The 25,678-nt window shown below is 31.3% G+C and overlaps 1 protein-coding gene across 4 annotated transcripts in view; it reads left to right on the forward strand.

The window, feature by feature from the left end:
• The window catches only part of Pli (E3 ubiquitin-protein ligase pellino), a 43,691-nt gene that overhangs the window by 3,852 nt on the left and 14,161 nt on the right, over positions 1-25,678 (forward strand). For 3 of the 4 annotated variants that reach the window (XM_076460163.1, XM_076460146.1, XM_076460140.1), the window contains exons 2-6: positions 7,128-7,200; positions 17,881-18,042; positions 20,308-20,437; positions 22,127-22,228; positions 22,962-23,156. In XM_076460163.1, the coding sequence (XP_076316278.1) occupies positions 7,181-7,200; positions 17,881-18,042; positions 20,308-20,437; positions 22,127-22,228; positions 22,962-23,156 (609 nt within the window). In that variant the 5' untranslated portion in view covers positions 7,128-7,180. Of the gene's footprint in view, positions 1-1,286; positions 1,451-7,127; positions 7,201-17,880; positions 18,043-20,307; positions 20,438-22,126; positions 22,229-22,961; positions 23,157-25,678 lie in introns of all 4 variants that reach the window. The other variant, XM_076460154.1, reaches the window with a different exon arrangement.

Raw genomic sequence — 25,678 nt, forward strand, 5'->3', positions numbered from 1 at the left:
TCAACCACTATCCAACTGCACTCTGCTTAATTGGCTTAAGAAACTGATCAACCAAAACATCAGGATCCTTTTCATACATGAAACTGTTAGTTATTCCCATCTTGCACTTATTAACACTCCTACGAAAAGACGTTTCTAGTCCTGATTTCTCCAAGCCCGTTCCCCTGGCTGTGGTTTCGCTAGATAGTAGATAGGGACAGTGGGAATCTCGTTAATCCATTCATTAATGGATTTAAATGGCAATTTCATTTAAATACAAAATTATTAGCCTAATATTAATAACCTTTCAAGTTGCTCTGGGGCCTATTAGGCCCCACTTTTCGTAGGAGTGTTAAAAGCCTGTGTTACTTATCTAATATGCCATATGATCTAAACCCTTTTTGTAAAGCAGCAAGCATCATTCCCCTCACAACCAGCAACACTGAAGATTTTAATAAGATTAAATTCATTAAAATGTATGTATGAATAAACTTCTACTTTCATATTATTTTGTTTACTACTTCTAAACAGCTTTTCACCATATGTGAAATTTGTCTGCAGAAATTTAGCTTTTATTCATTCTTATGCACTACAAAATACAACCAGTAGAAATGTTCATAGTTAATATAAAAGTGTGTGTGCACTGCTTTGTGAAGTAAGACTTTTAATAAATAAAATGCCTATATTTAAAACTTTAAATAATAGTCTATTAGAAAATTAATTGGTTTCCCACTGGAATTATTGTCATCTTTGGATAACTGGAAAGAGATATTTCTTTTTTCAGAAAGGAGAAGCAAAATTTCCTTTTAGAGCTCAAAGTATTCAAAATAAGAATGCTGGTAGTGGATTCCTACTGCAGTTAAAATCCAGGTTGTTTTATAAAAATTGAGCTCGTAAAATAAAGTGACTAGGTTCTAGCTACAAGTAAAGGCTTTGCTTTATGTATGATTCAAGTGAATGCTAAACGTTATTGCCTCTTATTAAATATGCTTACATAATGGTTTATTGTGTTTAGCTTTTAAATGATTCCATTTCTTCTTCTAAATTTAAAAGTAATAAATACATAAGAAGAAAAATGGTAATTTTTAATTATTGTAAATGCCAAAAATTGTTTTAAATTTTATTTTAATCAAATTCTTATTGCAGAAGAAGGCCCAAGAAAATGTGTTTACTTCATACTTACATGGTTTGGATGAATAGATAACTTATTTAGATGTTAACTTGTATTAAAAAATTTAGCCAAGTTAATTTTAAATCTCATTCAGGGATAAAAGCAATATTAAGAAATTGTATTTTTCATTTCTAAGGGTTACCAAGGGGTGTTTGGCCTAACTAGGCTATTCTCTCTTCTTCTGCCACCCTCATCCGAACTACATGGAGAAAACTGGTTTCTAAGTTACTTATTCATTTTTATCTTAAACTCCTTTAATCCTGCTTCCTCAAACACACCCAAAGACAAACTATTTTATAGGCCAGTCTTTCAATTATGACACTAACACTGTCCTAATTATAATTGTCTAAATTTTCCATATCTTAAATTTGTGTCCTTTAATCTTACACCACCTTGATTTATGAATTCCAAACTTTAGTATTCTTAAAAGTTTTAACCATGTTCTTTTAAGTTACTTTCCTTTTAAGCAGAAATATATCAAAAAGTTTTAACTGTACCCCAATAGAACAACAACCCTCTTCAAACCTGGAATCATTCTGGTAACTATTCTCTGATAATTCTTCAAAAATTCAATAACTCCTTAAATGAGGTGAGAAAGACATCAGAATTAAAGTTACTGAATGTAATATTTAATATTTCTGTACTGAAAAGATCCTTCAACTTATATTTCTGTATATACAACCTAAACTTGATCTAAAATGTTTTGAGATGGTTTGATCAGGTAATGAAAAAAATTATTATAAATGTATTATGTTTTGACAATATTTTTAAATACCTAGTCAGACTGTTCAAAACTTTTTTTTAGAAATGAGTTCTTTATAATCAAGTTTCAAACTTGTAATCTTGTTTGTCTTGTTACTAGCTAATGTACATTGTTTAGAGGGTGTAGTAGCTATGTTCAGGTCTTTTTCTTCATCAGCTCACCTAGAGTTTTTTTCTTCAAGACAATAAGCCTAGTTTGTGTTAATTGATTTTTTTAGTAACTTTCAACTATTTGCTGAAATTTTGGTACATGCTCTTTATGCAAACGTGGTTTACTATGAGCTCAAATTTCTAGATTTATCAAATGTTGTATCTATCTTGAATGTTTAAGCTCAACAGACACTACTACTGAGCTAGTAAAATGTAAAAGTGAAAAGTGTGACAGACCTCTTTTTCTGTAGCAAAGACTAATATTTATTTACAGTCTTAATAATAAAGAGAATAGTTCTGAAAACGTAAATGCCATTAGATTATTAATTTTATCTTTTGCTACTTTTAATTTTTCACTGTAAGAAATATTTTCTATTTCTTAGTGACAAATTTTGTAAATTTAATATGCAAAAGTAGAACTATTGATATAATGAACATTTTTTTTCCATAAATTTTGAGTAATGAACACTTAAGTAAAATTAGGACAAGTCTGCAATAATAATAAGACATTTCTGATACAGTGCATTCTGTGTCACTTAAATATCTAATCCCACTCAGTGTTAAGCTCAATATGCAGAACATTTTTCTTACACATGCTACAAGCCTGTTTTCTCCCCTCTATTGAAATTAACTTATTCTAAGGCATCTCTCAATAAGTGTGTGACATACACTTATTATGCATATGACTCTCTCTGTTTATTTCTGCCTCTCACTTCTGTTTGACAGTAATCGTGTTTAGACGTGTTTTTCTTTTTTAACTTTTTGGTACTTTTGGTGTGTTTTGTGCTTGTAAATTTAATAGTTTCACTTGAGTGTGATTTCTTCATCATTTTTGTTCCATTATATTGAAGACCCCTTTTACTTTAATGTAACTTTCCAATTTTTCTTTTTTCTTTCACATTTGCATTTGTATATCAAACATTTTTGCTTGATTCGTGTTTCTAAAATGAATTTTAAGGTTCATGCTACCACTTTGGGTATCATACTTTCTATAAATACTCTTTAACAGGCTACAGTTGGGCATGACCCATTGTTGGATTTATTAGCAATTATCTGCTGAGAGATTGATTGTTACATGGATCAACCACCTTCTCCTGAACAAGCTGAACCTGTATGAGCTTATGAAGATTTTTATAGTCTTTTTCCACCATTGAGTTTTCAGACCTGATATCCCAGGTTTGTGATGTTTTATCCATTCCTTCAATTTCCTATAATCCTTGTCTTTCATCGTTGCATGATAGTTCTTTATCTCTGTATTTAGGTTTTCCACCCTCACTGGATATTAGGATTGATGCTGAGCAATTTGCTTCAAAATTGATTGGAGTGCCAGAATGCTTCACCCTCCATGGGCTATGGATCAGTTTGTTTTGGCTTATCATAAAGTTGACTGTCAGTTTCTCAACTCTCAACAGTTGTGGTCTATTTTAGCTGTGTGTGTGGGCATCCCTGATGTTCTTGTGTTTTTAACCCATGTCCAATTTTCATGCATTTTTGTTTTACCCTTACTTCACATCTACAGTATTAATCTACCATACATCTCCTTCATGAAGTGATACACTAAAATCTTGAAGATTTCTTAAGGAATGGCCTCCTTTATTACCTCCACATTGGCTTGTTTGTTGTCTTTAGCTCTTGCTTTACATACATGGTTTCTTTATTGTTGAGATCTTCTGGGTCCCATGCAGCCTTTTGTCAGATTTCTTTGTCATGTACTTATCTAAGAGATTTATGTGTGGCCCTTTTTCTTCAGGAGCATGTTTTTGACTATGTACTTGAGACTTTGAAATTACCCTTTTATCTTTGTTAACCTGTTTGTTGTAGTCGGAACCATGACAAGCCCATTTTCCTGTTTCCTGTCCTAGTCCTTCTTTGTCCTTACCTGTTTTTTTCTTTCAGGGATACCTCATCTCATTTTATTCAATGTAGATAGGCATGGTGCCAACAGTACTGGTGACTACCCAATGGGTTCCACTTCAGTGAGAGCTTAACTTTGAGAATTTTCTCCTCTTTGATGATCTGTTGTCACAAATCAATAAGTAATTTGTCTTCAAATTCCCCCCCCCCTCCACTTGTTTTAGGTACCCCTTTTTTTCCCTATGCCCTGAGATCTTATCTGTCAGAAGCAGTACAAAACCTTTTGTCTTAACAGGTCATCATACCTGTTCATCATCTTTCTCCATACTTTTATTCAAGGCTGTTTGTTGTTTCCAAGAAAACTGGAGAATGACAGTCTGCAATAGATTTATCCCACATTTATTAGTTTCTTGATCTACTCTGTTTTACCATAAAATCATTTTTTGCCCTCGGTTTGTTTTTTCTTCATGTTTGTGGATGACCATGATGGATGTCATGAATGCTTACTTGTATATCCTAATATCTACTCCCACATGAACATCAGTTCCCAGTGATCTTGATTTAGGATTATAGTTGACTTACTGATGGTATGATCATTTTCCCTATTTCCACATGGATGTCAGTGCTTAGGTGTTAGGTTTTGTTTGTAGTTGACTTTTTGATGGCATGATCTTTGTCCTATCCCCACGTGGATGTTGGTTCTCAGTGGCATGGGTTTTGGATATAGATGACTGTGTGTACCACTCTACACCTAGGGGCACTTCATTTCCATTACTCACTTTTATAATATATGGAACTGAGTTGCATAAATATTGCATGGTTTAGATCACATTCTGACAATAGTTCTCTTCCAGTTGGATGTGTGTGCTCCTCTATTTTCTGCCCATAGGTGCAATATATTTTCTGTGATGGGTGAAGAGTATACCTGGTCCAGATGTTGTGCAGTCTCTTTGACCAGATCTTAAAGTGTGACTATCTTATTTTAGGGGGTGTCCTTTGGATGCTTTTAAAGGATATTTGTTTCTTGCTCTGGTCCCTCCACCAATTGGGCTTGGCATGGCCAGGTGGGTTAAGGCGTTTGACTCATAATCTGAGGATTGAGGGTTTGAATCCTGTTTGCACCAAACATGCTCACCCTTTCTGTCATGGGAGCATTATATTGTGATGGTCAATCCCATTATTCGTCAGTAAAAGAGTAGCCCAAGAGTGGGCAGTGGGTGGTGATGACTAGCTGCCTTTCCTCTAGTCTTACACTGCTAAATTAGGAATGGCTATCCCAGATAGCCCTTGAGTTGCTTTGCGCAAAATAAAAAAAACAAAAAAACAACAAACCCTCCACCTATTTACTATGGGATACTAGTTGTTTGTATGAAAGGAGGTAACGTATCATTTTGCAATTTATAATTTTCCTATACTGAAAATGTATTTTACAGTTAGTATTTACTTCCTTTCACACTTCGTACTCTTCCTTCACATTGGAAACCAGTGCTTCATTTTTATGCCAAAACTCAAAATAATATTTAGGTAGAATTGAATAGGAGGAGTCACATATGTAATGAGATTCTGTCACACGTTTTATTGGTGGAGGGTTTTCGTATAGGAGATGCATTGGAATTGGTTAATTCCAATGGAGGGGAGAAAAAAGGCTTGTGGCATGTGCAAAAAAAGTTCTTGCATGTGAAAGGCAACACTGAACTAGAATATATTTATGTGAGAAGAGATAAGTGCACATTAGATATAAATTTTCAGTATAGGAAAATTATAACTTCAAGTTAAAATAAAATTACTAAATACTGAAGTTTATTAAAAATATGTTTAAAATATTTAACCGAATTTAAATTTTGGTGTCAAGTAGTGAAAAATTATAAACTCTGAAGTATATATTTTAATTTAAATGCAATATATATATATAAATTAACCAGTACATTACGGTAAATTGAAATTCAAGTAAAGGAACAAAGATACACACACAATATAAAAGTTAGAGTAAATTGTTTTTGGTTATAAACCCGACAAACAATATTGCAAAAAGACAAACTGTTATTGCAGTGATTATGCATAAGTGTCAAGCTACTGTATGTGTGGAATTAAAAGTTTATAAAACTGATTACAAATTTAGCAACTTGTAATGTTGCTTCCCAGATAGTACAAAAAATAAACTAAAAGTGAACACCAATGTAGTAACTCTTCCTCCAATTTTTTTATGGTGTGTGATTGAACTAAAAGTGAAACACTGTGTTCTTATAGCATTAGAATAATGTAATTTACAGGCATTCAGCAAAACTGATCTGGTTTCAGCTTTACTGGTATATATAACAACTTAATCTAGGCAGATTTTTTATCATAAAATCCAGTTTGATGTTTTTTGTAAAACCATAGCAGTGGTGTATTTGATGTTTCTTAAATTTTCTCTCTAGTCTCACTACAGGAAGCTATGTAGCTTTTGAGTGCTCACAATAAGGTTATAGTGATTGAATGTTAATCATTGTTCTGGTTACTATATAATCACATAAGGGTCAGAATTATTAACTAATTAATAATCAATTGTTGGTGATTATATATTTTACTAACCATGACAACAAACAGTAAAGCCCTTTTTTCTTTTATTATAGCAAATTAAATTTTTGCATGTAACCATTTTTATTATGTCCTGCATAGTCACAGTTTAGTCTACATGTTATCAGAAATTCTTGAATGACTGTCACAGACTTTGTAATTTTTATCAAGCACTAGCCAAACACCTTTGACAATCTTATTTCTTATCCAAATAACTTATTTCTGAATGGATAACCAGTTTAAAAAAACAACAACAAAATGTTACCTTAATAATTTTAGTACATACTTTAAAATGAATGTTACATGGTTTGATAACAGCAGACGTGTTTCTGAGAAATGAATATTGAGTGATAATCCGAGACTTTAAAAGTGTTGTTGGGAGAAAATAGTATTTGTGATCACTTCCAAAGTATGAGAGAAAGTGAATGTAAAAAAATGTATTCAGATTTTATATTAATAGGAAAAGCATGACTAAGCATATACATAGAGAAAGAATAAAGTTGTAACAGTATAAACTATTATATATATGTAGAAATATCATATTCTTGAAGATAATTAAAGCACAAAGCTTAAGGGTAAGATATAAATTCTAAAGGTTGATCTTTTGTTTATTTTTTCATTAGAAAAAATAATATAATTTTGTTAATCTTTATAGGACTGAAGACATCATATGACTCAAACTGGTTAGATGTGTACAAGATAAATGGAATGGTTTGCCTGAAGATGTGGTGTGTACTATTAATTTGAATGGTTTTAAGATTTGTTTGTAAATAACAGATTTAAGTTGGTTTAAAAAGTTTTCTTATGTGACTTACAGGTGACTTTTATGACCTAGTAAATGACCTTCTGTCATCTTGAATTTTCCTGTTTAAGTACAAATACTTCGTGAAATCCCCCAAACATAAAGAAATAGCTAACTATGTAGTAAACAAAACTGCATATATCAAGTTTGCTTAATGTTCCCTTTTCTTAATAATATTTATAGCAGTGTCATGTATTTCATTAATTACTATTCTCTTGTTTCATGAGGTTGAAACTGTGTTTTTTGTTACACCTTTAACAGTATTTTATTGCTAGTATTCTGTACTGACAAAACATTTTTTTTTGTAATTAATGATTTGAAATAATAGAAAATGAAGACTTGTTAGAAAAGTTAAGCAGTTTATTCTATAAAAGTGAATATCTGGAACACTACAGCTAGGTGATGTGTTTAGAAAGGTGTGATTAGTTTTTACATCAAATGTAGTAGGTCATAGGCTAATATTTACCATATGAGTGTTCTTTGAGATATGGTATGATGATGTTTTTGTTAAAATATTGTTGAATCAATGTACAATGAAAATTTATAAATATTTATAGGGAAGTACACTATTTGGTAAATATAACATTAATGAAAGCCAGTTTTGACAAAGACATTGTGTTATTTTGTTAGTAATAACTGAGAACTTTGTAAGGAAGTATATTTCTTCTTTTTTTTGTATGAAGAGTATATAAAAGTTGTTTTTTGAGTCTTCTTGTGTTTCTGCAGTAGTTATAAACCTTTTATTTACCAAAATGTGTAGTATATTTTTAGTTGGTCCCTCAGTCTTTTAAAAATGTGTTAACAGTTATTCTTCAGTGTGAGTGACTGAATTCTTTTTAGCTTAGTCTTGAAATCATAACTACAATACAAGTTTTTCTTTGTTTCAATAATTTTTCAACATATTAAGCTTACACAATTTTAAAGTAATTTTTACTACAAGTAAATTTGGATGTGTACTTGAATAATATATATCAACATGATTTTATAAGGAATGCAATTCTTTCTTTTTATGTTATACCTCAGTGGTTAAGTAATGACTTTATTAAAGAAAAAATTATATTTTCAGATACACTACTCATTTTCCACAGAATGTACAACTACTACCATGTATCATTGTCAAAAAAGGTTTTTATGTGTGAGGCAATTCTCACTTCTACTTGTATTAAAATGAACTGTTCTAACTTATGATGTGGTCATCATTAAACTAAAGTTCTCCACTGATAGGAAGGTGATATTTTCTTCATGTTCAGTAAATTTTATGAGTAATAGTATTTCGACAAAAGATCATTTTTTTCCTTTTGTTTCTCAGAATTATGGGATTTTTATATAGTTCTTTTTACTTTAACTTTTAACAAAAAACTATTGGACTTATATCTCTTACTTATACTGAAGTTAAATACATATTCTTTCCTATTGTAAGGTTTTTATAAGGCCAGATTTTTTACAGTAAGTGTCAGTCATTTCTTGGTGATAAATTTGAACAATAAACAGACAGCACACAATCCACTTCTTTTGAAATAATATTCAAAACAAGTGAAATGTATTTATAAAAATTATTTACACAATAAGATATTGCAGTTGTAACTAAAATGTAGAATAATATTCTTCTCATAAGTCCACACAGACTGATTTAATTACTTTACAATCCAATTTCCAAGATAATTATTTTTCTCTACACTGTTTCTTATTTTACAGTCTGTGATAATTTTCCCTGTGGGTTACCACAGTTGTATCTAGAAATTTGAATAATTATCTGCTTTTCATCAAAGTCAGCACAGGCCAGTTCGATTACTTTAGAACACCCTTTGACAAGACAAATTATTTCACCTTATCTCTGCCAAACTGTAAAATTCATTTTAAATATTGCCTGTTATGGCTGAATGAACAATCACATTGTCTAACATCACTAACACTAGCATAAATTTTTGATATGGTACTTCCCTCTTTTTACAAGATTAACTATTTTCATCTAGTGCTGACCTCTTTATGCAACTTTTGTCTTCACACATGTCACAAACCTTCTGCTCCCACCTATTGGAATTGAGTGATTCCAACATATCTCTTATGGAAATCATTTTGTGTCTCTTTTCTATCAACAGGAACATAACATAACATATGTCATGTTCCTACAGAACTATCACTTTTTGTTTGGAAGTGCTTGTGCTCAAATATGTTTTGTTTGTTTAAAGTTTTATGTTCATTGTTCGTTTATTCATGAAATAATCTTTGTTTCTTTTCACATCTGATTTCTATTAAGACTGTTTCTTAACTTCACTCTAATTTCAGTTTATTACATTCACATTGTTATTTATACTTTTGGTTATTAGTTAACTCTTCCTTATATGGATTGTGAAATTCATCTTACCACTCTGAGGGTCATTTATCTGTGACTAGCACTGTCTCAGGCCTTAGGTGTGGGTGACTTGGAAGGAGTTTTATCCATGTTTATTTGCCAGAAGATTGAACATTAACTCAGTCAACCTATCTTTTTGGACCTTGCCCCACTTTCTCATTAACAAGCTGAGCCTTTTCTGGCAGAAGAGTACTTGGATTGCCTAACCTTACCTTCCCTGCCTAAGAAGGTAGTTAGGCCTAATATGGTCTTTTTAGATTTCATTTCTCAAGCATATGGTGTTTTATCCCTTTTCTTTGATTCTTATGAACTGCATCCTTTCTTACTGCATGTTGACTGATTTGCTTCATGATTAAGTAAAGAGATTAACGTGCCCCCCCTTCATGGGCTTTGAATCAGTCTACTTTTGCAATTGTCATGCAGACTGTCCTTTTCTGGACTAGCAGTTGTTAGGTTCCATTTTGTCTGTTTGGGATACAGTCCCTGATTCTCCTTTAAATCTGACCCATGCATTTGTTTTATCATAACTCCTTTACTGTATACCTGTACCATCTATCTCCTCACTGAATCTCTCCATCTAAATCTTAAGGGGTTTTCTGAGGATACACCCTCTTTTTTTCCTCCACATTGGCTCATTTGTAATCTTCAGCTCTGGTTTTAGTATATAGTATGTTTTATTGTTTAGAACTTGTAAGTCATGAAGTAACCTTCATTTTCATCTGTTGACCATAATCTTATCTTTGGAATATATGTGTATGGCCTTATTTCCGTGGTGGTATGTCTTTGACCTGATCTTTGAGTCTTTGGAATCATGAGTTGCTTAGCAAAACAACAGTCTACCATTTCCAACCTTATTGCTCATTTGTCTCGGTTGGAGTGCAATGATACCTGTTACCACTTCCTGTGTCTTCCTTTTCCAACCCTTATCTGTCCATTCTTCCTTGGGTAACTCTTATTGTCATTTTCTTTGAAGCATATCATGTTATCAACACTGTTGGAGACTACCTGGTGGGTTCTGATCCAGTGGGAGCTTGGCTTACCAATTTTATTCATCACTGGCATCTTTTGGTCAAGGATCATAGAATTCATCAAATTTTATCAGAAGGATTTGTGATTCCACTTTTTTTCCCAACTCCTGTGTCTCCTATATGTATTTTCTTCCCTTCGCCTCAGGATTCCATGATTAGCCCATCAAATAGCTCGGAACCAGGACTGCAAAGGCCAACTTCAGGTAATTGATGGTTCTTTTTGTACCTGTTAGTCTTCCTGGTGAGTTATGATAATTACAGTTATGCTCCAGAAAGTCCTTTACAACTTGAAATACTGTAGTTTTTCTCTTAACGTTGTAGACTAGATGTAAATGTTGGTTTTATGCTATTTATGTTGTTTTTTTTAAGTTTGTTTTACCTTAATTTCCTTTTATGAATTTTACTAAATTTACTTTTAACGTTTTACCAGATGTTTTGGCACAGATAGCCTAGCTGCTTTGTGCCATAAAACACTAAATCAACCAACCAACCAACCAATCCATGATTAGCCAACATCCATTGGAGGTAGTTCAGGAACTACTATTTCAGCAGGCTATCAAAACTGTTCAGTATCCTTCACCAGGTTTTTATTCCAGACTCTTTGTTGTACCAAAGAAAACCAGAAATTTGAGGTCTGTCATTAATTTGTACCAGCTCAATCACTTTGTTCAACTACCTCATTTTATTATGGAGTTATTTCTCTCCTTACAGTAAGCATTTTTTCTGGACCTTTGGGTTACTGAGATGGATGTCGCAAATTCTTAAGCCCACACTTTTATACTGCCATGGTCTTGTCCATATCTTTAATTCATCAACTATGGGGTGGTTTATCATTTTTGCACTCTACCATATACTTCTGCCCATAGGTTTTCTATCAGGTGGTCAGAGCTTTTGCTCACCATCTTCATGCTTTGAGATTGTGAACTGAGGTTCTTCTGAACTGGAGTCAGCAAGTTATACTCATTAATTCTTTCTAATAGTTGTTCATTTGGGCTGGTTAATCAAGTTAGGAAAGTTCTTCCTCCAACCTAACCAATATCTCACCTACTTGAGGAATCGTTTTAGATATTCATCTCAGTTAGGCCCAACCTTCTCCTCTATGACTTCGTTCCATGGAATTAATAGCTTTCTTGTAAAGCTCTGTTGCTTTTGGGAATGTGTTCTTCAATGACAACACTGGTCTCCCTTAGTCATGCACATATGTCATCCCTTCAGGTGCTCTTCACGATCAATGGGATCTTTCTCATGGTCCCTTGTGAGCTGTCATTACCCTTCCTCCTACCCTGATGGATAATCTGTATTGGTGGTTGGACTAAGCCCATATGTTGGTGGATTTCCTGCATTTTATTCTTTGTCTAAATTTACCTCTTTTTCATGAGTGCATCCCTTTAGGTCTGGGATGCATGGGTTAATCACCAGGAGACTTCAAGTTGTTGGTTTTGCATAACAACATGCTTAAGCTTCTCATGATCCTTCAGGCTTTACGTCATTTCCTTCCTCTCATTAGACATTGTTTGGTGATGATTCATTCTGACAGCTCTACAGTGGTAGCACATATCAATCAAAAAAGGGCATCTAGTTAAGATCTTTGTTTTTGAAAATTGGATCTACTGTATTGGGTTTGCACACACCACATACATCTGCATTGAGTAGGAGATAACATACTGTGTTCAGCCTGCCTCTTCCTGCTCATTTTCCACTGTGGACTGTGGAGGTAGCATTTTCTAGAAGATTACTTTCTAGGCCATACCTTAGAAGGTAAAAAAAGAATGGACAGTGGCAGATGTGATCCTACTCTCACACATAACTAGAATATATCTATCAGTATGTGTTCTTATGCAGGTGTTATTATTTCTGTTTGGCCCGGGAACCTCTTTGGCATTTTCCCAACAGTAAACTCTTTTTTCACATTTTATTCTATTGGAGTGAAAGGAGAAACCTTGCTTCCCCAATCCCTAATTGCTGGAGAGGTTAATGTGGAGAGTTCACATTTGGCTTGGTGTAATGCCACTGGTATGAAACCAAGTGAATGCACTTTTAATTGGGAGTTGGGTTGGAGGTAGATCTAAGATGATTCTTCCATGTTCATTTTAGTAAATATTTCTTTACTGCTGTGTGGCTTAACATGTTGCCACTGACTGTGTAAGATATAAAGGCTGGTTGAGCATTCTTACATTTTGTTACGTGTACGAAACTTTAGAACCACATAGAAAGTTTTTTGACAGTTTCATTTGCTACACTACCTCTTTTGGACACAGAGTATTTCTGCATATGAGAGATGCAGTCTCCATCTGAATAATGTGATGTGAGACCCCACATTGTCAGTAAGTAATACTCTCCATGAGTTTGCATTTTCTGATGCTATAATTTCAGAAATGAGCTTATGTTTTAATTTCATTCTGTACGTTGGTCCATTCACAGTGTGGTTGTTAGTTATTTTTTGTTTTAGAAGTGAGTAGTGTTTGTAAATTTAACATTTTTTTTTTACCTGAAAATATATTCAAGATAGAATACAGAAACCTTTTCTCCCAACTCAAGAATCTTTATTGCACATGGAAGATGTGTCACCCTTCTATTGGTGGAGGGATATAATCTAATGATGATGACATGAAAAACCTGATGTAGTATGTGTTAATACATGTAGGGGTGGGGGTTTCTTTCAAGGTTTGTAGCATATGAAAAAACCTATTTTTAGCAGTAGTGTGAGGTAGTAGCTGTCCTTTCTGTGGAAGGCTGAGTATTTACCTGAAATAAATTTAAAAATAAGGTAAATGTTAACTGTTATACTTTTATATAACTATGTTGCTTTTGAGAAAAGACTGACCTTTGTTTTAAAGCATGTGAGGCTGACCCAAATGTACTTCTGTTTCAAGATACTGTGATACTCAGTAAATATGTTTTTACATCATGGAAGCTTGAAATAGTTTTCAAGTCTATTAAAAAAAACATTAAATAGATTAGAAATATTTGAGAATGTTTATTAAAATATTTAGAGAAAACACTGGGATAGAAATGATTAATAGATGCACATACAGCAATTATGTTTGTAATCTGAGTATTGCAGTTTAGCAAAGCTCTACACATGCACAATTTTTCAGAAAATAATGCACAGTGCCTATGTGAAAGATCCTATCTTTCAAGAGTCATAATGTAATATGCTCTTTATTTTGTAATAAAAAGAAATCGGTAGTTCAAATTTTTATGGTCTATTTTGCAGGACTACTTAGAAAAACTAATTTTTCTTTAGATAAAAAGTAGCTATGTGTAGCCTGAGAAAATGGTTCTATTAATCTGTCCAAAATGGTTCTATTATCAGTAACTGTGTAATCGGTGCATTTTTTAAAAATAATCTTTAGTTACAAAACTCTGTTTTTCTCTGTGAATTAGTTTAAAAAACATTAAGTTTATTTTGAATAGCTGCTGTGATGCATTATTTGTAACTGAATACAAAGGAGTGTATAAGGAAAATATTATGCTTCTGCACATCTCTAATTATTTTTCACTAGAATAAAAGAACTTAACTGTTTTATTATTTCTTACTGTTTGTGATGCAAGGTAAATATTTATGTACATATGTTTCATTCAATCCTTTTTACACATTCATGAATGTATAAATGATTGTAACTATGTTACAATGATACATTTAAGTGGAAAGTGTGTCAGCACTAGAATAGGTTTATTAATCAATTAATAGTCAAACTTATTATTCAGTTCCACTCTAATTGATTACACTGCACAACAGTTCTTTTGAAACGTTTTGTTTCCTGAAAAGTGTTTGCTGACTGTGACAGGTACCTGGTGGGAATGCACAAATATAGTTTTGGTTTTGCTTCATCGCGTAAGAACTCTGAGAAATAGACATTAAACTGTTTACTGGCAATAGCGTATTTAATTACATTTATGTTTCTAATACACTATTAAGTTCAACATAATTAAAAGTGTTTTGCTCCTGATTTTGTTTGTATTCAATGTCCGGTGCATCACGTTGCAGTGTCCAACAGTAGTCAGCAAGCATTGATGGATTCCAGTTGCCCTGATATCGTTTTTCCATTGTAGCAAACTTGAAGGTTTCGATGAAATGGTATGTGATGGGCAAATTTGGATGTGATTTTCGTGATCAGCAGCCAAAAATCTATAAGGAACACCCAACAGTGTTGAAGAAGCAAAAACTTTGTTGTGCAGTATTATTTTCACAGGAGTTTTGAATTATTGTAGTATCTGAAAATGGTAATAGAAATATTTAATTTGAAAAATTGACTATTTGTGTGATGCGTGACACGTTACTATTTGTGTGATGCGTGACACGTTACTATTTGTGTGATGCGTGACACGCGTTACTATTTGTGTGATGCGTGACACGTTGTGACTACTTGTGTGGCTCGTTGTGACGACTTGTGTGGCTATTTGTGATGACTTGTGTGGCTCGTTGTGACTACTTGTGTGACTCGTGACACAATGATTAAGCTCGACTACCTTGAACTAATCAAAAATAATAATGAGAAATAAAAATGGTAATGTTTCACTCACTGGATAGTTGAAACAATTAAAACTTTAACCATGTGACATAAAGTTTGAGTAGGATATTATTTTTTGTGTTATTAATTGAAGGAATCATAATTTATATTAATCAGTTATTTCCTATGACAGTTATTGATATAATCAATCATTCTAGGTCATTGGATTGATTGGCCAGCTGCAATTAGAATAGTGACAAGTTTTTTTTGTGTTAAAATTTCTTAAAACACTTTTAGTCTGCCATATAATACGTTTTTTTGTTTAGTGTAGAATGCTTGTTTTATCCTTCTTCTGACATATAAGAATTGTTTTAATTGACAGAACATTTGGATAAGTTCAAGTCATAATTTGTTTTCTTATGGTGTCAGTATCTACTTTTCTCTTATGCAGGATGATTAATTTCTATTGTATCAGTATATGTGTATCCACTTTATTAAAGATGTGTATACATTGCCACACATATCTAATATTACTTGTTTACTGACATATATTAAAAAATATATTTTGACATTCACAATGTTGGGAAAAGTTTCACTGGTGTATGAACTTGAGTCGTAAGACAGCTTTGTTTAAAATTTTTACAAATGTATAAACTTCAAGTCTATTTTGGTTTTAACTTTGAATTAGTGGTTCATATTTTATATTGCCATTAAAATGTACTGTGCCAGGTATGACAACATTGGTTTTTATTTATGCTCTCTGTTTCATCAGTAAACTTGTCTCATTTATAGAAGTAAATATTTATTTTTTTGAAGTGATTCAGTAATATTTTGAGTTTTCATAAGAAATTTTTTTTGTACATTAAATTGTACAGATATTCTGAGAAAAAAGAGGTTTACATTACAAGTTCTGTTAACAGATGTTAACATTCTTTTATACCCTATGAATCAATAACTTGTTGTTTTTACTTCAGTATTTGTAAGTATTTAGTTAGAATATAAACTGGTTTTGTGTTTGTTTGTATATTGAGCAATAAAATGAACCCTGTAGAAGTGACCAGTTGTTTTTCTAAGCCATGTGGACATTGCTAATTTAATTACAAAATAAGAAGACCACATGTGAAATGTATTTTCTTCATTTTTCTCTTGTTCCTTATCATAAAGTATTAGTTACAGTAATATGAATGTGAAGTCTAATCTAACCTTGTAAATAGTATTTGTTTGCTATTCAAAACCTGACTTTCGTTTTGGCTGGTTGAAACTCTCATTATTATCTATTTGGTTGTCTTCATTCTATCCATCATACTGTTAAATTATCAAAATCAACCATTGCAAACCACCCTGGTAGTGATCTGTGTTTAGGAAATGATTAAAGAGATGAAAACAGTACATACATTACATTGTTTTGATCTATTATAACATCAAGCAAATTATTAATTAAAATAACTACTGGTTAGGTCTTCCTAGCAGCTAAGTACTAGAAAATTGTACCCAGTTAACATATTGAGTAAACATTATCATCTGTGTTTCAGAAAAGTTAAATAGTTAATTCTATATGTGGTAGTGTGTATAATTCAGAGAAACTATTACATTTTGGAAGTAAATGTCATTGGAGTAATAGACCAGTTTTAACACATTTTTGAATAATACTTTAGCATTTGTCTGCCTGGAATGTTTTGCTCAAACTTCCTAATCAAACCTTCTAAAAATCATTATATCATTAGAAAGACCTTTGCCCAAAGAGTCTGGATTGCATATTGGCTTTTCCATTCAGAATCATTTTACTTGTGCTTTTTTCCTTTAATCAAATTTTTTTAATGCAGGAAAAATAAATATGTCTATGTAAGTAACATGCTTGTATTTGTTTGTCTGGAACTCTTCTCACAAACTTTTCAATCATATGTTACAAATTTCATATTATAATGGCTTTTGTCTGAGTAGTCCAAATTGCATACTGGATTTTCAATTTAGAATTTTTTATCAATTTTTTTTGTCCAACTTTTCAGTGTATTTACATGGTATGTTATATTACAGCATCATTGTCATCATGTGATGACTGGCTTTGACTTAGTTCTTTATTTTATTTGCAAATTATTTCACAAACTACACTTAACCTACCCCTTAAAAGTGAACGCTACACTAAATACAATTGATATGGGCTTTGTCAACTTATTTAAGTGTAAAATGTGTAGTTCATTAAAAACCCAATGCTTATCATTTTGTATGTGTTGAGATGTTTCTGCATAATCAGCTAAGTTTGCCTTCATTCAAAATTACATTTACTTCGCTTTGTAAGAATTTAGCTTTGGTTTGTTTTATAGACTGATATAAAACCTTTTAGCCACTTTTTTATTTACTGTAGGTTTTATTTTTTGTTCTTGTGGGTTTCTTTGTTTTAGTTCATAAAATAGTGTGGTACACAGAATGTTTGTAACTGTTTCACACTCTGTACACTATTAGAAATACCTTTATTGTTTATTTTACATGTAGTAGTTTTTATTAAATAATTGTAAGTCTGCATGAGGTTGTTTGTATAATCTTGTAAAATGTTTTCAAATAGACCAGGATTTATCAGTCTAATTCATAATACCTGCAAGAAAGCATAGATTTAAGTGGCATGTATGAAGATGATGTGATAATAAATTCAAGAGAAGGGCATTACAAATGTCTTTTGGGTCATGACTAATTCAGTAAGACATTTTCAAGATAATTTGTTTTACATAGATCATTATGAGTGAACAACAGATTGAAATAGTTACAATCATCAACAGGTCTGAGACAAGTCCAAGCCAATCCAAGCCTCACATTGGATCTTCTTCTGTGGATAAATCTAGTGGAAGCTCTGGTCCTTCTACCCCACATCATAGTCACAGTGAGGTTGATCCTTCAACCAATGGTCAGGCCTGTAAATATGGAGAACTGGTTATCCTTGGGTAAGTTATGCTATCAAAATGTTTATTGGTTTTCTAGAGGTATTAATATTTTGTATTGGTGATGTCAGATGTGTTGTAGATACATTAATGATTGTAGAAATAATCACAAAGCTTCTGTAATCTTGTGTTTATTGATGTAACAAACTTTTCTGATGTCTATTTAATTACCATTTTAATATAAGTTATTTTCATTTTAAAATAAATTTGCCAGCATTTAATTGGGTGTGCCTAACTAATAATTTCAATAATTTATATGTATAGTTAAATTTTGTAATATTGGTATATAATGAGTCCTTAGTCTGTCGTAGAAAATACTGCATCAATTTAATGCATGTCTTATGAATATTATGTATCTTAGACATGATGAAAGTCTGATATGTTTATGAATGAGTAATATATGATAAATATGTGTAATTATTATAGTTCTGTAATTGCTTTTCTCTTTTTATTTATAATGAAAATAACTAAGTTGGCTATGTGTATTAATAGTCTGATTTTTAAATGTGTATATTTATATATATTTATTTAAGACATCTAATTTAACAAGTATTTATGAACAAAAGAGAAATTGTGTTTACTTGGCTTTCTTTAGCTATAACAAACAACAAAAATAAACTCAACATAAGTTACATGAAATGTACCTGTGTATTTTGTTAAAAATTCTATAGTTTAGTACCATAAAAAATTTAGTATTAAACCATGAAATAAATGTATCTGAAAGTTTGGGTGATTTTCTCATAAGGCAATTATACAGCAATGTAAAATGCTATATATGGTTTTATTACATCATGTTATTAATAGTATTCAAAACTTAAGGCCAGTCTTCACTGGCCATGTGAAGTTTTTTCACATTAATCAATAATAAAAAATAAGGTATGAATCATGTGAAAGATAGTTATTTACTGTAGGATGTGTTTTAGTATTTGTTCTCACTTTGTCATGAATCATTAAAAGAAGGAACCAGGTTGAAGAATATTTTTATATCAATTAATTACAGTTACAATGTACATTGATATAAATAGTAAACCTGTATTGTGTGATGTAGCTTGAAAGCCTTAGTTGCATGCTGTGTTATTGCATGTAAGATGAGACTTGACACAGTTTAAGAATCAAGTGAAAACGTATAAATTTATACAAGTGTAAAAAATCTGTCATTATACAAATCCATTTCAATCAGAGTGTAGTTTGAGGCCATAATAAGAAAGTAAATTATTGTTATATTACCTGTACCATTATTCTTTATTTCTTATATTAATCACACAGGTGTGCTGGACATGGCCTAGTAGTTAGCTAGCATGACTGTAGGTTTAAAGGCCTGTGATTCTCCTTCTGTTGCCACACAATTGCACTATGTGGCTGCAGGTGATTGCATGAGTGTTTAAATCTCACTTTTTTATTGGAGAAGCAAAAGAGTTGGTGATGAGTGTTTTTTGAGTAGCTGTAGTTTGTAAGTTCAATATTAGGGTTGTACAAATATCCAAAAAAATGCATCCACAGGTGTTATAGTTCTACTCCAAATGTGGGTTTAAATAGCAATTTTATGTGAGTCATATGCTAGTATCATTTAACAAATGTTATATTGATGAAGATGGCATGGTTTATACATTTTGTAAACTGCAATGCAGAAGGTACAGAATAACTTTAATGTTGTAATTGATTGTAAATAATCATTTACATTATTATGAGCACATAATGACTTTCAAAATTGATTGTAGACAGGAACTAAACCTGTGTAATCACAGATCTAAGTTCTAATTAGTTTTGATTTTCATTTCTTTAGCAGAGCTTATAAACACCCTAGGAGGATGCACCACATATGATACTTTTTTGACAATTTCTAGTGCTGAATACAACTTTTAAATTGAAAGCTAACATTTTAAGTATTGTATATGGCATAAATATTAATTAACACAGTGAGATAAATGTTGTGTTTTCTTAATGAACTGTTTGAATTTTTTTATTATTTATCTCTCTATTTCAAAGTTTTTCTATAGTGTATAACGGGCAAAAAATTTTTGGAAGGTAAAGGTACATAAAATAAACACATTTTAAAATCTATATTCACTGTTTAAGTCACACTGTTATACTAATATGCTATGAAAACAAGGAATGCTGTAGAATGCACATTGAATAAGAACTTCATGTATCAGATAAAAGTTTGGTATTTTTTTATTTTAAAATTTCTAAAGTCTTCACTGAAGGTATTAATGTAGGTAACATTAATGCATATATATAATGAAATTGGTTTATTAATTTTTTTTTCAGGTATAATGGTTCTTTACCACAGGGTGAGAAAGGTAGACGGAGAAGTAAATTTGTCCTGTGTAAACGGCCAGTACCTAATGGAGTTAAAAAGTCTAAACATTATGTGGTTAAACAACCTCAGTCTTCAAAGGTAAACAGACTTGATAATTTTCTAACTGTATAAATTACTAGAGTAAGGCATCACAGTTCATTTAAGAATGTTGGCACAGGAACTCAAACTTGTAGGACCACTGTATGATTGGGTTTAGACCTAAGATTTGTAAGTACTAGTTTTTCTTTATTTCTTGTTAGATAGCTGTGTCAGTGAGATTACGCAGAGAACAACAGTACAAGCGTTTTAGTTTTGTATATTTAATGAAGTTAGGTAGAGGACAATTACCATGGATAGGAAACAAAATGATATTGTCTTATCTATAGATATTACTAAATGGCACTGCAGTCTTGTTCCATACTGGTTTTACACCTTACAGTATAAGTTAATCTCAAATTAGCCAGGAGTTTCGTTTTTATGAACTACCGTACTATTGTGATTTAGGCTATATGTTGGAAGTCTAAAACCTGCAGAGTTGAATGTTAGCCTAGTGTTATGCATTATTAGGTCTACATACATGCATTATTGAACAGATATATAACTTACTTTCTGTTTGTCTTATAAATGTAGTGACAATATTCATTTGTGGTTGTACATATTGTACTATGTGAAATAATATGTATAGATTAGATACATCTTTAAATGTAATGTTAAATTTAAGATCATTCATCAGCTTGTTGTGATATCTTCATTAAATATATGGGCTCCCTGCTAAGACAATTTAACTTAATATAAATGTGTACAAACCTTAAATAGCATTATGTTGATTTGTATAAGTCTCATGGTGCCATAAAAAACATGTTGTTGGATTTAGTACTTCATCATGAATGTGATCTTGTTTTATGATCATTTTATTGTTTTAAAATATCAGTTATTAGTTGTGAAATTATTTTAGTGCTTTCTGAAAAAATGCAACTAATGAAATTGTTTCATTTTTATGTATTGTTTTTGAAATGATTTATAAAGAGAGAACTTTATTTTATAAAGTAATGTAAGACATTTTTTTACTAAGAAAAAAACTCAAGACAGAGCAAAGTTTTTCTTGAAATTAGTGACATATTGTCAATAACTTTTGACCAAAGCAGTTTACATTCATAGGTCAAAACTAAAGACCAACTGAATAATTGATATAGCTAATTTAATATATGATTAAAGATAACCCTATATTGATCAGAATGCACTGATTCATCAGTTGGGAACTTTTCCTGTTGCCAATATATTTGTATGTAGTTCTACTAATATCATGTGAAGTTTGGCCACATTACATTGATAAGTCTGTTTTGGAAGAATCTCTTGATGCAACATTTCTTTATATTGTTCAGTTTATTGGATGAAAAGATTGTTATTTGTAGATGCTTGTATGTTAAAATGTTTTAATGCTGAGATAGCTTCTAAAGCCCAGTTTTTATTTCTAGATTCACATATATATGTTGAATTGAAATATTTGTGGAGGAATATTGTGAGATGAAAAAGTAGTAGTTGTAATAATTTCTAAGTATGTTGTATGTAAATTTCTCAGTTGTATGATGTGTTTGTCATAATAGCACTTTAAAAATATCTTCCTAAGATGCAGCTTTTATAGTTTTTATCTTAGGTAAAAATATTAACTGGGTTTTGTATGTGTAAATATTTTTAATGGATATCATTTAAATGGTTTTTCAGAATGCTCTTATAGCAGCTTCGTATCCTAAGATACAAAGATGTATTTATTATCTCTTTGTTTTACAGGCAATATTAGATAGTATGCAACACTCCATATCGTATACGTTATCTCGGAATCAAGCTGTGATTGTGGAGTACATGCTAGATGATGAAACTGATATGTTCCAGGTGAGCAGTCAGACGAAACATTAAAAGTTTAAAGAAGATCAAATTAAGTAAAAAAATCTATTAGTCAGTGGTAATCATGTCATTGCAAGAACCTTTGTGATGACAAGAAACCCACTTGAAGTAAAAATGTATTCTCAAGATGGCAGGTATGGGTATTAAATCTTTAATTGAAATAAAATATGGAACAAAAATGTAACCCAGCAGCTTGTATGGGTATTAACACTTTTATTGTTAAGGAGAGAGCAACCTGGAAATGACCTAGGTAGGTTGAAACGTTGTTCTCTCCTTAACAATAAGTATCAATAACCATACCAGCTGTTATAAGATGCATTTTTATTTCAAGTTGGGTTTGTCATCATCAAGAAAGTACAGAACAACATTTCAACCTTAGGTCATTTTTGTTAACCTGAAGATGACCTAATGAGGTTGAAATGTTCTGTACTTTTTAGTGTTAGTACCTGTATCAGCTGTTTTGAGAATACATTGTAAGAACCTTACTCTGCTATACTTATATAAACTTCACTTTGTATAGTGGCATTTGCCTTTTTCGTAATTGGTCTTGTACAGTTATATGTCTTGTTACTAACTACTAAGCATGAAACAATGGTGTTTTTTATCAACAGTTTGTTCTAGGTTAATTTAAAGATTTTTAAGAGCATAAAACACATTCAATTCACATTTTTTGTTTTTAATTTTGAAGTTGACAAATAATCTTGTTTCCTTGATCTAACAGATTGGAAGGTCATCAGAAATTCCAATTGACTTTGTGGTGATGGATACAATTCCAGGTGATAAAGGTGGAGACTGTAAAGTAACACAGAGCACAATCTCAAGGTTTGCCTGTCGGTTTCTTGTAGAAAGAAACGAAACTCAAACTGCGAGGGTTTATGCTGCTGGTTTTGATTCTTCCAGAAACATTTTTTTGGGGGTAAATGCAAAGCTTATGTTTTCAACATTCAGAAACACAGTTTTAACTGTTAATAATTGATACTTTGTTGTTGTTGAAATAATATCAACATGTTTGAAATGTAAATGATATTTTTAGTTGAAGAGGTTTCTACGTAAGTAAAATTTAAAGATTATTTTTGGCTGAAAGAGTTACTACATTTTTGAAGCTTAAAGGTTATTTTTGGCTGAAAGAATTGCTACATTTTTGAAGCTTAAAGGTTATATTTGGTTGAAAGAGTTGCTACATTTTTGAAGCTTAAAGGTTATTATTTTCCATTTAAATAGCATGTGCATGTTTAAAACTTAACCTTTCTACCCCAGGTATCCTTTACAATACATTACAGAATGTTTTAGTGTCTTACATTCAAAGTTTTATTAGACTACTTTTATGTATGCTATATCTATTAATATAGTTTAAACATTTAGCTAATAATCCTTATTTTAATAGTATACAAGTTTTTAATTCTATAAGGAAATAAAACAAATTGTGAGCTTTGTCTAGTAGTTTTACACAGTAACACATTTCTCTAGGCTCTTCCACTCTATATTTTATCCATCATCCCTTCAATATGTACAAAATTAAACATAAATTACTCCCTGTAATATCATTGTTACACGGACAAACCATAATTTTTATGGCCATCAATGTTGTTTGGTTACAGAGCTATAAATAGAAAAATCACACCCCTCGTCACATCCTATCTTTCAGGCTCTACTAACAGTTATCATTTATGATTAATTACATATTGCCTATAACTGTTAGAAAGTCAATGTTTTCATTATAAAATGTCGTTTTTATAACATTGTGTTCTGAACAGATAAGCATCAGTTTCATTTAGAGTACAAGCTTCATTCCTATGGGAAAGATAATGAATAGCTTGGGTGAATTTGTCATGGCTCTAGTTGCATAGTTAGAAAGCCAGAAAATTCTTGAGAGTTAGAGGAAATTGTCTAGCTTTTGAATGCTATTATTCTGTGTTCTTTCCAGTGCATTATTTAATGCACTACTAACATTAGTATAAATTATGTAGGCTTAAGTACAATCTACAGCAAGAAAAAAAAAAAGATTAGGTTAGTAATTTATATCATGTTTATTCCTCGTTTATTAATGTGAAAGTAATTAAAATGTAAAAATAGGGATTTGTTTAAGTTTATTGGGATCAGATTAGGTAAAATAAATAAAAATGTTTTATGAGGCATGCATGTTAGCAGCACATGGGTAATGTAATCTAATAGCGTAATATGAAGCATGAACCGCACATACTACAAGTGATTTGCAACTTATTATGGTGTGGATAGGAGTTAAACATTTTTCCAAAGGGCAATAAAACAATAAAATTTAATTATAAATCAATATATACTGTTTACAAGCTTAAATCTAGCTAGGACAAACTAATGTAGTTTTATGTTACAATTTGAAGTCATTCTAGAGAGAAAACAAAGGCTAATTTGGATTTAGTTTGATTTTTTTTTTTTTGGTGGTTACAGGGTTGGTCAAATTGATTGATCCAATTTTGAGTTAGGATAGGAAAATAACAGATGAAATTTATGTAACATTTTACTGGAAAAAAATGTTTGAAATGTATTTACAAGGTTTTACAGATTACATAAAAGTAATTTGAGAATTTTGAGGTGGAATCAAAATGTTTTTAATTTTAACACAAAAATTACTTTGCACATGGACTGTTCAAAACAAATACTCAGTATATTTGTGATCAAATTTATATTTTAGTTTATTAAAAGTGCTTTACTAAAATTATATTTTTGTATATGAAAGACTTTACCTCTTTCAAGATGGGTTCAGTCCATGGGACTGACCTTGTTAACCACATTGTGTTTGTTATAGTTTTTGTGCTATAACTTTTGAATTAGTAAGCTTATGCTTACAAAATTTGGCAGATTATCAGAAAACATTATGATGTTTGCATATGCAAAATATCAGTTGTTTTATTATCAAGTCTTAAGGTTCGTTAAACAATGTTTTTTTAATGTTTTTTTCATTTTGTATGTTGTCTATCCAACATGTAAAGTAATTTTCATTTTAAGATTAAAAATACTTTTATGCATTAGAAAAATTTCAAATTTCACATGCAAAAGCATTATAATATCCAGATAGTTATTATGTTTCTTAAAAAACCCTTTTGTTATTTTCATTAATGAATCTCTGTATGGGTTCAGTCAATTTGACCAATCTTCTAACCACCATAACAATTAAGAAACAAATATAAATCATGCCTTTTTCTTTCTAGAATGACTACAAATTATAAAATGAAAACACAAATGTTTAAATAGATTAAATCTAATAACATTATACATTTATCATTTTTATTATACTGACCTTTTATCTGTGCCCAGCTAAACAATACAGAAGTTACAACGTGCATCTGCACTCATATTACCATATCTAATAATGTACAAATGACCTTTAGTCTTTACAAGGTGACCTGTCTTGTTGGCTGTGTTCTATTGGACTAGTATTTTGTAAAATAGCCACATTCCAGT

Source organism: Tachypleus tridentatus, chromosome 1 (genome assembly GCF_004210375.1).
Source record: "Tachypleus tridentatus isolate NWPU-2018 chromosome 1, ASM421037v1, whole genome shotgun sequence".
NCBI lineage: Eukaryota > Metazoa > Arthropoda > Merostomata > Xiphosura > Limulidae > Tachypleus > Tachypleus tridentatus.